Below are 13,917 nucleotides of genomic sequence, written 5' to 3' on the forward strand. Positions count from 1 at the left end.
CTTCCTTTTTCGATAATGAGAGCTGCATTCTGATCTATCCCTTTTTGGTGTTGCTGTGGGGAACCTCAGAGTCAAATCTAACCTTAATCCCAGCAATTTTGCAGATCCTTAAACATCCTATGGATTCTTTACACCTTGAACTTACGCAGTGCCGTGTATCAATTATGTCTCAATAAAACTGCAAGGAAAAAAAGAAAGATCCCATGGATTCTTATCTGCTTTCTCCTTTATTTCTCCACCAGTTCCTCTTGTATATGTGCCTTCTTGGAAAAGGGGCTCAGAGAGGCAATAAGTTTCGGTCACTATGCTCTTGGGGTTGAACCAGGCCAGAGAAGGGGTGTGGGAGGGGCAGCTGAGCACGGAGCACTTCCTGTGGCTTCTCACACTCACTGGGGCCCGGTCTACAGTGCCCCCGCCCCCAACAGCACCGCTATGGTTTCCTGTTTGTAGCTGTTGCACTTGAGCCAGCCCCCCACCCTGGCCTGCCTATGGGTGTATGTGAGAGATGCTGGCGCTGCCTGGAAAATAGTAGGAGGGGCTGGGGAGAGGTCAACCCAGGGGGCTCCCAAAGGAAGGGAAGGAGAGGCAAAGACACGCACTGGAAGGGGCCCCAGGAGGGAGACTGAGTAGAGAGCAAAGGACCCTGATGACGCATCAAAGTGAGTTCAGTTAAGGGAAGCACAGGCAGCCCGTCCTCACTCCTGAACAGCTTCTCCCTAGTCTGCCCCTGTGCTTGTAATGCTACCATTACTGTCACAGGTGGGCCTCTCTTGGGTGTCTGAAGTGCGATGAACCTCAGCGGGGTTTGAATCCCAGCTCTGCACTTATTAGCTGTGTCTCCCCAGGCAAATCATTTCTCTTCCCCCAAATCTCCAGTTCCTCATCTGTAAAATGGGGACATTGGAAGTACAATCCCCACAGGGTTGTTTGAAGGCATTTACAGAGCCTAACATAAATGAGGGCACTGCCACTCCTTCAACGTCCCTCTCTGTCCCTGGTGTAAGGGACTCAGGGCAGCTCAGAGAGAAGCAGGGGCATCAGAGACAGACTCGACTTCGTGTTTTGTTTGCACCTGGGGTGGGAGAAGTCCCATATGAACGTGCAGTGTGACATGTCCCTATCCCTCTGTGGGCCTCTGTTTCCCCATCTGCACAGCACAGAAAGGAAGATCATGAGGTGACTCCTAGTGGGTTTTCTGGCTCCGACTGGCTGGTGACCCAAAGCACAGAGACCTTGTCAAGAGATCAGGGTCATGCTGTGTCTTGGGGAGGGAGAAATCATTGCTGGTCAAGGCAGAGAAGTCCTGTGACTATACTCGGTTACGAGTTCTGGTTGCTAAAGTGTTGGCTGAGCTGGATCCCTCCCGTGGGCAATTCACACCACTTTTAGAAATGCAGGTTATCGCCCCATTGTTGTTGTTGTTTTTTTTTTTTTTTTTGCAGTACGCGGGCCTCTCACTGTTGTGGCCTCTCCCGTTGCGGAGCACAGGCTCCGGACACGCAGGCTCAGCGGCCATGGCTCACGGGCCCAGCCGCTCCACGGCATGTGGGATCTTCCCGGACCCGGGCACGAACCCGTGTCCCTTGCATCGGCAGGCGGACTCTCAACCACTGCGCCACCAGGGAAGCCCTGCCCCATTGTTGATAGGCTCTCACGGCAGCAACATGTGGTCAGTCAGCCAGACTGCCCGACTCCAAGGCCAGGTCTCCAGCCCTCCACATGTGGCCTCCTACCTCTACCCCCAAGTCACATCACACCTGGCTCTCGGCATGAAAGGGAAAAGCCCATGGCAGGCTGAGCTTACCCACCTCTCCTGGTCTGGCTCTCCCGGATGAGGAAGGCCCCTCCTGGGTTTCCAGGCAGCAGCAGAAGTTCCTCAGCTTTCTGCCGGCTCAGGCCCTCATATAACCACCTGGGGGTGGGGAGATGAGCAGAGAGAGGGTCGGGGGTCAGCCTGGGGGTGGGTGGCCCAAGACTCTACTGGAACCTCTCTTCCCTCTGTGGGCCTCAGACTTCCATACGTCCCATGAAGAGCTGGCCTCAGGTCTCTCAGGGCCCCCAGCTTTGTCCTTGACCTCCGAGGCCCCTGCAGCCAGGACCATCTCATGGGGTCAGCCCCAGCCTTTTCTAACTGAAGAGCTCATTCCCAAGTGGCCAGGGTCTGGGGGCAGGTGAGGTGATCCCAGACCCTCTCCTCTCACTGCCCAGCTCCCCCAGCACCCCTACACCATCCACTCACCTGTCTAAGCCTTCACCTCTCCAAGAATTGCCTCTCTCTTTTTTTTTAATTTTAGTAAATATTTTATTTCAGCAGTTTAAAGTTTAACTTTGTAGCCAAAAGGTATGCAGGTGAACATTTACTCATTATCACTGAAATCTAACTTCCACTGTAGCTTATTTGTGAGTAGAAAGTTTGGAACTAGAATGTTCAAGACATTCTAAAATTTTGGAAAAAATCACGTAGCCCATCAACAGCCACACGTGCCTCTTCCAATGCTGGGATTGTTGATAACTCTGAGCCCACATCTTCCTTTTCTCTCTTCACTTAATCCCTCACCTATGTGCGTCCATGAAGGACTTCACTGCAGTGAAAAGTTCAAGGAGTCGTGCAGGAATGTTTTGGTTTACAGTCCATCAGCTTCTTACTGTCCCCAGAGTCATGTCCGGGGGTCCCAGGCAAAGCCTCCAGAAGCCAATTTGATGGAAATGGTTGCCTCCCTGTCATTTTGTGAAATGCCAGAGTCAGGGTTGAGTTGATTCCAAGTAAATAACGTAGAGAAGCTGTGATTCTCTGGGGGCCAGCAGCAAACTGAGCCTAGTTTTATAGTAAATAAAATACATCATTCATACGATTTATGAAAATCGAGGCTATAAATGAAGTGCAGGCAAGGAAAGGGGACTCTTGGAGGTAGTCGGTGTTTCCTCTGTTTAAACTTCACGCCAGGCTGTGGAGGCAAACCCCTGCCCCGCAGGCCCAGACCACTGGGAGACGTGAGCTGATTCCATGATGTGTCCACATGTCTCGGGATCCTATGTTGCTTCAGAGCCAGACACACCACGAGCTTCAGAGAGGAAGGCCATCCAGTGTGGGAGCCGTGCTTCTCCTCAGAACTGAAGCGTGGCTGTCACAGCACACACAGTGACATGTCCCTGGCTCCAGTTATTCACTGCCTTTCTCTCTCGACATAGAATTTGCTCTGGAGTCAGTCTGTCACTTACTCTGGGCAAGGGATGGCTCACACTTTTTGAGACCCTGCGTCCCCGAGTCCAGCCCTCCTGAGGAAGTGCCTCTTGGAAGGGCAGCCCGAGGAGGCTCTCTGGGGACATTTACGCAGGCCGTCCCCACCTCCTGCAAGTCCCTTCCAGCATTCTCCACCACCAGGTTCCCGGCCACCCTCCAAAGCTCAGGTGCCACGTCTCCACGAGGCCTTGCCAAGCCCTCTCCTCTGGGCTCCATGTCTCACAGGCTGACCTAAGAGTCAGTCGTCAGCTCCTCTGGAGGGCAGGGTCTGGGCCTGATTTTCCTCTGACCCCAGCTTTGCTCAGCATAAGACTGGGCGTGAAGAACTACACTTGTGGGAGGAGAAAGCAGGAAGCTCCCCAGAGGCAGGGCCTGGGCTGTGAACTCACCCATGGGAGATTTTGGCCACGTGGATGCTGGGGCAGATGTACTCTCTGCCTGAGATGTCCGACAGCACCGTCCACCAGTCTCCATCCCTGGAGAGAGAAGGGCGAGGGGACCCCTCTCAGAAGGGCCAAGGCCCTGGGCACCGCTCATTTGGGATTCACAAGGACCCTCCAGGGTAGGTCCTGTGGCCACCCATCCCACCTGAGTTTCCCAGGTTTCCTTGCACCAGCCAGTCTGGGTACCTCCTGGGCAGTGAATGGCCTGGTTCAGGGCCCCCCTGCAAGGCCCTGTGCACCCACTGCTTTTCCCTGCAGGTGTGTCAAGCTGCCTAAAATCCCACCATTACAGTGCTGTGTGAGCTCAGCACAAAAGTCCATGCTCTTTTCCCCTGGAAGGGGCCCCTCCTCCCACTAATGCATCTTCGGGGATCGGGGGAGGGGAGAGAGCACCCCACCCCGTGCCCTCAGGGGGACTTACTCAGAGATGATGGTCAATGGCTCCCCCAGTCTCAGAGACAGCTCTGCCTGCTCGCCTACTGGGAAACTGCCCAAGGCCACAGCTTTGGCCTTGCTCCTCTCTGGATGGAGGGACAGAGATGGTCACCCTCTGGCCAGACATGAGCTCCAGTGGAGGCTGGGCTCCCACCATCAATCCTCCCACGGGCACCCTAGGGCGGCATGTCTGCCGGGATCCTGGGATGGCAACCTGGAATCTGATGCTTTTCCACAGGGCTCTGCAGAGCCCTGGGGGTGCCCAGACATCTCTTGGGGGCCCCTCGGGGAAAGGATTGGTGTGGCAAGAGGAGTGGGGCTCCTGGCTACAATTCCATTTTTATACAGATCATCACAGGAGATTCTGATAAAGGAATTCAGCAAGCTTAAAGCCGACAGCTCTAAGCAGGTATCAGCCTGGATCTCTGAGCTCAGCTTCTGAAAGGCACCGATGAGGTGGCCACCAGATGGACTAGCTCTGAGGGGCTGGGAGGCGGCCATGGGAGGGGGAGGGCTCCCGGAGGGGCCCAGGAAATCACTGACCTGGTCGGGCTTTGTAACTCTGGAGTGCCGTGCACGTGGGCAGAGTGGCTCTCCCGTGACCTCTGTCCAGAGCGACAGGCGTAGGTCTGTGCTGCCCCCTCAGAAGAGGTGCAGCCCCAGGGCCCACTGGGACAGGCCTGGCCCAGAGCAGACGCCCAGCAGGAATGTGTGTCTCAGTCAAGTGTCCTGGTCACACACCTGCCACCTCTTCCTGAGCACCTGCTCTGTGTCAGGGCCTGACGGGTGCTGTATGTGTCACCTCCATTCAGCCCCATTGCACAGCAAGGCAACCGAGGCTGCACGGGGCAGTCTGCCAGGGAGGGCGGGCACAGCTCCTATGCCACATCACCCCGTCCCTGTCCTCCCACGGGCCCAGGGCCGGGGGACTGGGCTGGACAGCAGCAGCACGTCTCTGAAAGGCCCAGACTCCCCAGGAGGCTGGCGTTCAGAGAGGGAGTCACAGAGACAGGACACCAAGCCACCGCACCCCACCCTCAGGACTGGTCCTGAGCACGTGGTGGCCTTGAGGCCCAATTCTGAGGTTGGACAGCAGGCGGCAAGCGGCTCCCTGAGCACAGAATGCTCATCCCCTCGCCCCCGACTCCGGGACCAGCCTGCCCCGACCATCTAGACCTCCTGATGCCTGTCCAGGCCTACTTGTCCTGAAAACACACGGGCTGCAGGGCGCCCTTCACCCACCCCCCAGCGCCCTCCCTTCTCTTCCTCCTACCCCATCTCAGTAGGGGTCTCTGCGTTAGGCTATGAGAAGCAGTGAGGTCAGCAAGAAAGGTTTATGCGCCTCACAGATGCTCCTCAGAGGCTGAGAGGCCTCTGTGAGGCCCTCTAGACAGGGCTGGGGCCCCAGGAAGTGAGGGAGGGAGAGAAGAGGACAGACAAGGACCCAGGGGACGGGTGGGGCAGACACAGAGCTGGACACTATGCGGGCTGAGGGCCTCTGGGACATGAGCAGAATGAGACTGTGATTCTGGAAATGGACCAGTTCCTACATGTCCTCCCAGACACACATGGAGACCGCCGTGGTGACCCCAGACAGGAGCTCCTCAGAACGTAGGGCCTGGCCATCCCTTGGTGCAGGGAAATGCCTACCTGATGCCCGAATACACGGTACAAGTAAGTCTGGGGAGGGTGTCCTCTGACAAGAACAGAGCCAGGTGGCCAGAAGGGCCCCTCCCCCTCCTGGAAGCCCTGGCCTTGCACCCCAGGAGCCACTGAGCTGCACATGCTGTCCCCCTGATGGGTCCCCTCCGGCAGCTGAGTCACCTTCATCCTTCACTCCTTGGATGAAACGTCTCTTCCCTGATGAGCCCCTCAGCACACACTCTTGGTCAGAGTCCCTTAAAACACTGTCATCAAAATCTAACACAGTTGTAATTGATTATTGGTTTAGCACCTGTCTCTGAGGTTTGACTGTCCCTGAACACAGGGACTGTGTCCATCTTGTCCACTACTGTGTCCCCCGGTCCTGGCACAAGGCCTGGCATGGGGTAGAACCTTCGTAGATTTTGGCTGGATGCAAGGCTGATGGACAAAGGAGTTGCCCAGAATCCATGCTCCTGCTGGGACCAGGGGTAGAAGTACTGAGAGAAGCCCATTCGTCCCCTGGAGACCCTGACAGAGAGGGGAACACCGTGCCCCTCAGTTCCCACAGGCAAGGAGGGCCCCAGGACACCTGCCGGGGGGTCACCCCCTCAGCATCCTGGGCATGACTCAGAGCAGCCTCGAGGCCGCTGCCTGTGGCTAGATTCAGAGGAAATGAGGTGGGGGTCTGTGTGGTTTCCAGATCTCTTCCTGCAGGGCCTGCTGGGCCCCAGGCTCTCGGTGCACACTGTGTGGCTAGAAGGAGGCAACTGCCTCCCCAGCAGGAGTCTACAGGGTCCAGGGTGCCGATCGATGACCAAGGGGGCTAGGGGAGGCTGCTGTTAAAGAGAGGAGCAGGATATTGGGGCTTTCCTGGCTGTCCAGTAGTTAAGACTCCACGCTTCCAACACGGGGCTGCGGGTTCGATCCTGGGTCAGGAAACTAAGATCCCACGTGCTGTGCAGCACGGCCAAAAAGAAAAAAAATTAATAAAAAATAAGAGTATTTAAGAAAAAGAAAGGTGGATATTGGGGACGGGGGCTGAGGAGCAGAAAGGAAGCCCCAGCCATTGCAGAGGACTTTTCAGTTTGGGGGAGAGCCTGCCAAACACAGATATCCAGTGTGGCTCTGCAGTCTTCTACTTCTGTTAACTGTGTGTCTGTGTCCTTCCTCCTAGAAGTGCTGCTTGGTTTAGAGTCATCTTGTTATCTCTGATGGCTGATTTTATGCGGCAACATGGCTAGCCCACAGTACCCAGATATTTGGTCAAACACCAGTCTAGATGTTGTTGTGACACTATTTTTGAGACGAGATTAACATTTAAATCAGTAGACTTTGAATAAAGCAGATTACCCTTCACAATGTGAGTGGGCCTTATCCAGTCAGTTGAAGATTTTAAGAGAAAAAGGCTGAGGTCCTTTGAGGAAGGGAGAATCCTGCTTCCAGACTCCACTGTGGAATTCTGCAGCATCAACTCTTCCCTGGGTCTCCAGCCCTCTGGCCTGCCCTGCAGACTTCAGACTGGCCACCCCACAGCTGCGTGAGCCAATTTCTTAAAATAAATTCTCTCTTACACACACGCACACATTCTACTGGTTCTGTCTCTCTGGGGAACCCTGACAAATACATTATCGAAACCAAATCAGAATGTGATTTGAGAAAGGATTTGTGGGCTGTTTCAGGGAACAAGAAACAAACCGGGGCTGTAGCTCTGACATCAAAGTACTAGATATTGCAGGATACTTTGATTGACTAATCGTCCTAAAAACTGGCATTTTTTAGTCAGGACTGCCTCAGAAAACCACAATTACAGGTTCAGCCCATGCGTTGCATGAACTCATTTTTTCCAATCATCATAGCTCTGTTTTGCTTCAAGTATTTCACAGCACCTCTCAGGATAAGAGCATTTCTGCCCAGTAGGACTTTCTGCGATAATGCAAATCTTCTATAATTGTATTGCCCAGTAAGGTAGCCACTAGCTTCAAATGGCTGGAGAGCACTTAAAATATGGCTGGTGTTACTGAGGAGCTGAATATTTAATTTAATGTTAATTGACTTCAGTTTAAACTGAAATAGCTACATAAGGCTAGTGGCTATCGTAATGGACGGTGCAGCTTTGGAGAGCTATGGACGTGGGCTGGTCTTAGGGTTGCAGCTCAGGCTCTGGATAAACTGGTTTAGGAGGAGGGAAGCCATGGGAGATGCCTGGGGGACCATCACACGCTCCTGGTTAGTTCTGGTCACTCTCACGTTTTCTAGTTTATCTGGTTTAATGTTCTGACCACTAATATATAAGCTTCCTAAGAGCAGGGACCCCGGCTGTGTGGTTCATGGGGAGGGCCTGGTATACAGCAGGTCCTCATTGATACTTGAGGCTGGAGTGGCAGCTCAGGAAGGGCCTGGCTGCCCCGGGGCCCTCGGCCTACCTGCTTGCATGGGCTCAGGCCCCTGGCCTTGCACACAGGGGCTCAGGCTTGGGCTTGGAAGGGCTTTCCCCCTGCTGGGCTGACTTCCCATCGTTCCTCAGCAGAACACTCAGAAGTGCATCACCAAGAGAAATCTGAAAGAGATGCTGTGATGGGGACAGAGCCATGGCTCCCAGCCTGGTGCCCAGACACCCTCCCTCCCCAGCTCAGCCCTGCTGACCTCCTTGTGGACACAAGCAAATGAGATCCCTCCCATCAGGACCAGGTTCCAGCCCCTCCACCAGACGGTTAAGGCTTTCTGCAAACCGGACCCTGTTTTCTTTGCCTCCCATCTCTGCTACACTGTAGCCGTGCTCCATTCTTTGTTCCTGGGCCTTTGCGTGTGTGAAGCCCCCTCCCATTACTGGAAGACCCTTTTTCCACTTCGGGCCTGTCTGGATCCCACCCTTCTCCAGGAAGTTTTCCCCGAATCCCCCAGCCCTAGCTGATCACTCCTATGTCTACTCAGAACCACTGCCTGACCTGGGATCACATTCTGCCACTGGGCGGCAGGGGCCAGTGACAGGACAGAGTTCACTCCAGGCACACCAGGACCCACGGCTAGGTGGGCAAGGGGAATCTGAGGGGGCTTGGGAGCTAGCTGGCATGTCTCACGCGCTAAGGTGACACTGAGCACACTGTTACTGGTGTCACAGGGCAAAGTAAGACGCCTGGGAGACTGTGTGACATAGTCATGACTTGCAAGCCTTTACAGGATTGGTTGTCGAACCACTTCCCTCTCTTTGCCTCCATCTGAAAAATGGGGATAACGATACCCACCATACGGGTCTGAGAGAGAGCGCACGTGAAGAGCCAGGTCAGGGCCTGCTTTTCCTCTTTCACGCTCCGAGTGGCACTTCCCCAGAGGCCATGCCTGGGGACCTTCCCTTTTCTCCCTCTCGGGGCTCCCTGTTGTGCTCTACCCAAGTTTTAACTATTCACATACTTGGGTGCTTGTATAATGAGCCATTATTCTATAGCTTGTTGAGAACAAGGACCTCTCTGCCCATTTCCTCAGCATTTTCACCCACGGAAGGCACTTGATACACATTATCTAAATGGACGAAGTGATTATTAGCTCTTTGGACAGGTGTCTTATCCTTAGAATAATTTAAATTCCCAGGTTTCTAGGGTAATGCCGATTTTTTCAAACACTATACGTATTAAGATGTTGTAGGGAGATGGTTTCATTCTTTCAGACGGTTTTCAGTCTCTTCGTTAGAGACAAGGCATAATTATACCAGTTTAGGGACAGAGCAGGCTCCATCCTTGCCTTTGACCCTTTTCCCACACCTGGGTGAGGACGGGTGTCCGTCATGATGGTGGAGTGACTCCCATGGCCTCACGGGCCTTCCTGTCTGAGGAGCAAGGATCCGGCCCTGGAGAATGGAACAGCTGTCTGTAGTCTCGTGCCGTCCACATGCGGATGACGGCATGTTTGCTCCTGCCTCCCGGGGGAGTTCCGTATTCACGGGACAGGAGAGCTCTTTAACACAAAACAGGCCCACCATTAGGGAATGGCTCCCGGCAGCCGCTTCCTGCTCCGACTTTGGGATCCTGAAGGCTTGGCAGCCCGAGATGGCGCTGCTGCCTCCTGGGGTCTCTGCTTCCCTCAATGCCAAGGCACCCCTTCAGGCCGGGTTTTCAATAGTCCTTTCCCCTTGGGTATGGGGCACATGCTCTGTGCTTAACTATGCGGACAGGGGTCCAGAAAATCCCTGGGAGAGATCATTCCTGGGGAGCACGAGTGATTCAGACCAACCAAGCTCGAGCTGTGTGACCTCAGGCAAAGCGTGTAACTTCTCTGAGTCTCACTGGTGAATCTGGGATAATACTGACTCGAAGGGGTTGTGAGGAGAAGCTGAGGGGCCTGGCACGGAGTGTGTGCTCAGCAGAGGTTAGTCTCCTTTCCCCTGCTTCAGCAAGACAGTCACCAACCACACTGAACCCAGAGACTTCTCCCCGCTGCAGGTGGCGCCGGGGGCTGGGCCCGAGAGGCAGGAGAACCCTGCACTCAGGCCGGCAGAGCCCCCAGCACTCTGCCAGCTCCCTTCACCTGGTCCCGTCAATGTCAGGAGGCCTTCTAGGGGCAAAGTGAAGACCGTGGGTGGGCAGACCTAGAAGGGGGGGATAGTACTGGCCCCAACTTTTAAGAATCTAATCATAATTGTCTAAGTATCTGAACAACTTACTACATGTTAGGTAGGCACTTTCTAGGGGACCCAGGCATGGGCGGAAGCGAAGAATTAAAGGCAGCCGCGGTCAGCACGTGGAACATTTGGTGTTTTGACCACAGTACTTGACCCTTTGAGAGGTCGGCAGGGTTTGAATGCCATTCAAAACAAGGCCCGGGGCCCAGGGAGAGCAACCTCGTGCTCACTGTTCGTAGCGGGTTAGTGCACAGCTGGATCTACAATCCGCGTCTTTTGTGTTTTTCTGAAGATAACTTTCTGCAGATAATTTCTCTGTGGCGGCGTAAGTGATAAATTTGGATTGAGCTGAAAGGAGACCTCCCTCCCTTTCAACTGAGAAAGATCACCCTTTTAAGAAGAATTGTAGACTCTAGAGCTGAACGTGTCTTCAGAAGTTATAATCTAGACTCCTCTTATCCACTGACGCTCTGTCCCAACCGTAAAGCCCACTCCCAGTCTTGAGGGGACCATCCTTCCTCACAGTCCCAAGGCCGTCGGAAAACAAAAAGCAAGCATACTTACTGTTTTCCTGTCATCAGAGGCTTGGGGCAGGGGCTCGGCTAAGACTCATGCTTTAGCTGAAGAGGTTAGGGCTTTGGGGGGCCCCTTCTGGAAGTCGGCCAATGTCCTTCGTCCTAGGTCACCCGGGACCCTCTTAGCCTGGGAGTCTTCAGGGAGAGGCTCTCGATATTGCTTTGGGGAGCTTGGCATCTGCCTGTGGTCAGCAGTCTGTACCCCGGGGATGGGAAAGGAGCCCCACCTCCAACTGGCTGGCCCTCCCAAGCACAGCCAGGCCAGGAAGCAGGCCCAGGGCTCTTCAAGCTCTGTCACAGGGTCCTTGGGGCTCCCAGCTCACATCTGCAGGCTCTGTGGTTCTCACAACCACCCGTTTCCTCTGACGGCATCACAGACCGTCGAGGAGCCACCTTCCCCAAGTTCCGGTTTATGGGGGAGAAGCAGCTGCCTCGTCATGATCCTGGAGGGAGAGGTTTCTCTCTGACTGTGTGGCTTGGTCTGATCCAAGGAACACAGAACCAAGCTAAATGAGCAGGAGTTTCCCATGCTTACCTGGTCTATTATAATCACCTGAGGGGCCTGTTAGTATGATTCCTGGGATTCCCCCACGTCTTCCGAATCCAAGTCACCAGAGGAGCAGCCCCAACATTTGAATCTTAAACACTCCAAGAGATTCCTTTGACTAGCAAGTATGGGAAGCACTGCCTTGGAGTGTCCCAACCTTTAATGTGTATAGGAATCCCCTGGGGATCTGGTTAAACAGCAGATTTTGGTTCAGTGGGGCTCAAGATTCTGCATTGCTAACAACTCCCAGGCGATACCCATGTTGCTGGTTTGGGAACCACGCTTTGTGTAGCAGGACCTGGACAGTGGTTCCGCAAGTGTGGTCCCTAGGCCAGCAGCCTCAGCATCATCTGGAAATGTGTGAGACATGCCAGTTCTCAGGCTCCATCTCTCATCTACCCAATCAGAAACTCCATGGTAGGGGCCCAGCAACCTGTTTTCACGAGCCCTCCAGGTGATTCTGATGCACACCCTAAACTTAAGAACCACTCAGCTAGGATAAAGAAGCTCCGATAGAACCCCCTTTGATTAGTATGTTTAAATCAGTCATTAAAATTTAAATTTAGGGAATTCCCTGGTGGTCTAGTAGTTAGGACTCCACGCTTCCACTGCTCAGGGCCCGGGTTCCATCCCTGGTTGGGGAACTAAGATCCCACAAGCCGTGTGGCGTGGCCAAAAAACCAAAATTTTTTTTGAATTTAAATTAATAAAAATCTCAGCTCATTAGTATCTAAACAACCACCCATTCACTGCCTCCCCATTAGGGGCTTAGCAATCCTGGAGACAGATGCTTTTAATGTGAAACCGCTATTTCACAGACAATGCAGCCTTTTCTGGGGCCTTGAGCACACCCGGGCTCAGGTTCTCCCTTTCTCCCGGGAAAGGCTGGTTTGAGATTTAACTCCTGCGGCACCTGGCGTGGAGGGCTGAGGGAGCCAGAGTGGAGGTTCTAACCAGGATGTTAGGGTGGGTGACGGCCACTCAAGGATGTGGCCTGTGGCTGGGAGGGAACTGATCACAGGCCCACCCTCCTGCTCTTGCCTCCACACCACCGCGATGTCTATCTCTTCATCTGACAGGCAGACTTTTGGACTGGCCTTAAGGAGAGGCCCATGAACGAGGAAGTAGGGAATGACCATCTATGGTCTCAAAAAAATCCCACCATATCCTCTCCCGTTCCACTCAAGGAGGCACCTGAGAATTAGAGAGTTTAAAGCCTAGATCTGCTGCTCTGTTAGTTTTTTGACCATTTGTAAATTGGTTACCTCTGGGCCTGTTTTCTCATCCACAAAACTGGAAAAGGGTCTACCGTACTGGCTCAGTAGGAGGAACATTCAGGAAGGTGTAAGGGCGTGGCCTGTAGCTAATAAAATATGAAAATGCATCGATTTTGGAAGAACTGGGAACTTTTTCTAGCTAGGTGTCCTTGGCCAAATCACTTAACTTTCCTCAGCTGTTCTTTGTCTGTAACACACACTGCCACTTTGCAGAGTTGCCATGAGAACTGGGTGAGATTTTTATTTATATGGAATTTATATGGAATTCCGGAATTTATACGAAATTTATATGAAAAAGCTTCACACAAGCATCTTGGGTGGGAGCATCTACCTGGCCATTTCCTTGCCTCTCACAAAGCAGGCACCCCAACTTTTTTTTTTTTTGGAATATATTGAATAGGAAGAAAGGAAATGAAAATGAGAAGAGGATGAGTGTGGTAAGGACCAGCCAGTTGGGGCCCGACTCCAGGCACACAGCCAAGGTGGGAAACAGGCAACCATCCCTGCCGATGTGTAGCCAAGGCAGCTGGAGCAAGGTGGGTTCGTAGAGCAACTGTGCCCATGAGACCACCTCCAGCTCTGGAACTCTGCTTCTGCCTGTTCTGTAAGGACCTCAGCACGGTCACCTGTATCGGCCCACATGCATTTGTTTCCTGTCCTCTACCAGGATGGGCAGGGTCGAGTCATTTTACAAGCGTCTGCCACAGACACAGCAACCTCGATGTAGTGGTAGCTGCAGCCCCTGGACTGTTCAAAACTGACCTGAGACGGCTGCCTCCTGAAACTGTCCTTGGTGGGTATGAAGACAGCCCCTCCTGGCGAACTACAGTCTGGTCTGTTGCAGGAGCCCTGGCAGGTGGCTGCAGATTACTACATGAGGGGTGGGAGGTGGCAACTGCGCAAAGAGGGCAGAGCTGAGATGCAGCCTTTCCGAGATCTCGGCTTCTCCCGCATCACCTCACAGTCAGGCTTCTCACGGTCAGGTTTTCAGTTTGAGAGGAATATAGGCATGTCAGAGGGACTCAGGGTTCAATCTCGGCTGGCTTACTGGTATGACCTCGGGCAACTTATTTATCCTGGGTCTTGGTTTCCTCACTTTAAACGGACAGTGCTGCTGGGTGGATAATCATCAGGTATGTGAGG

General features: G+C 53.6%; 1 protein-coding gene across 2 annotated transcripts in view; it reads right to left on the reverse strand.

Annotated features, from left to right (window-relative positions):
- The window catches only part of SLA2 (Src like adaptor 2), a 26,351-nt gene extending 12,474 nt beyond the window's left edge, over positions 1-13,877 (reverse strand). Inside the window, exons 1-5 of one of the 2 annotated variants that reach the window (XM_067708049.1) lie at positions 10,940-13,877; positions 8,187-8,320; positions 4,106-4,205; positions 3,631-3,717; positions 1,809-1,912 (exon numbers count right to left, since the gene is read on the reverse strand). In XM_067708049.1, coding sequence (XP_067564150.1) covers positions 1,809-1,912; positions 3,631-3,717; positions 4,106-4,205; positions 8,187-8,277 — 382 coding nt within the window. In that variant the 5' untranslated portion in view covers positions 8,278-8,320; positions 10,940-13,877. Of the gene's footprint in view, positions 1-1,808; positions 1,913-3,630; positions 3,718-4,105; positions 4,206-8,186 lie in introns of both variants that reach the window. The other variant, XM_067708048.1, reaches the window with a different exon arrangement.
- Between the last annotated feature and the right edge of the window lie 40 nt (positions 13,878-13,917).

The sequence above is a fragment of the Pseudorca crassidens genome, chromosome 15 (assembly GCF_039906515.1).
Source record: "Pseudorca crassidens isolate mPseCra1 chromosome 15, mPseCra1.hap1, whole genome shotgun sequence".
Taxonomy (NCBI): domain Eukaryota; kingdom Metazoa; phylum Chordata; class Mammalia; order Artiodactyla; family Delphinidae; genus Pseudorca; species Pseudorca crassidens.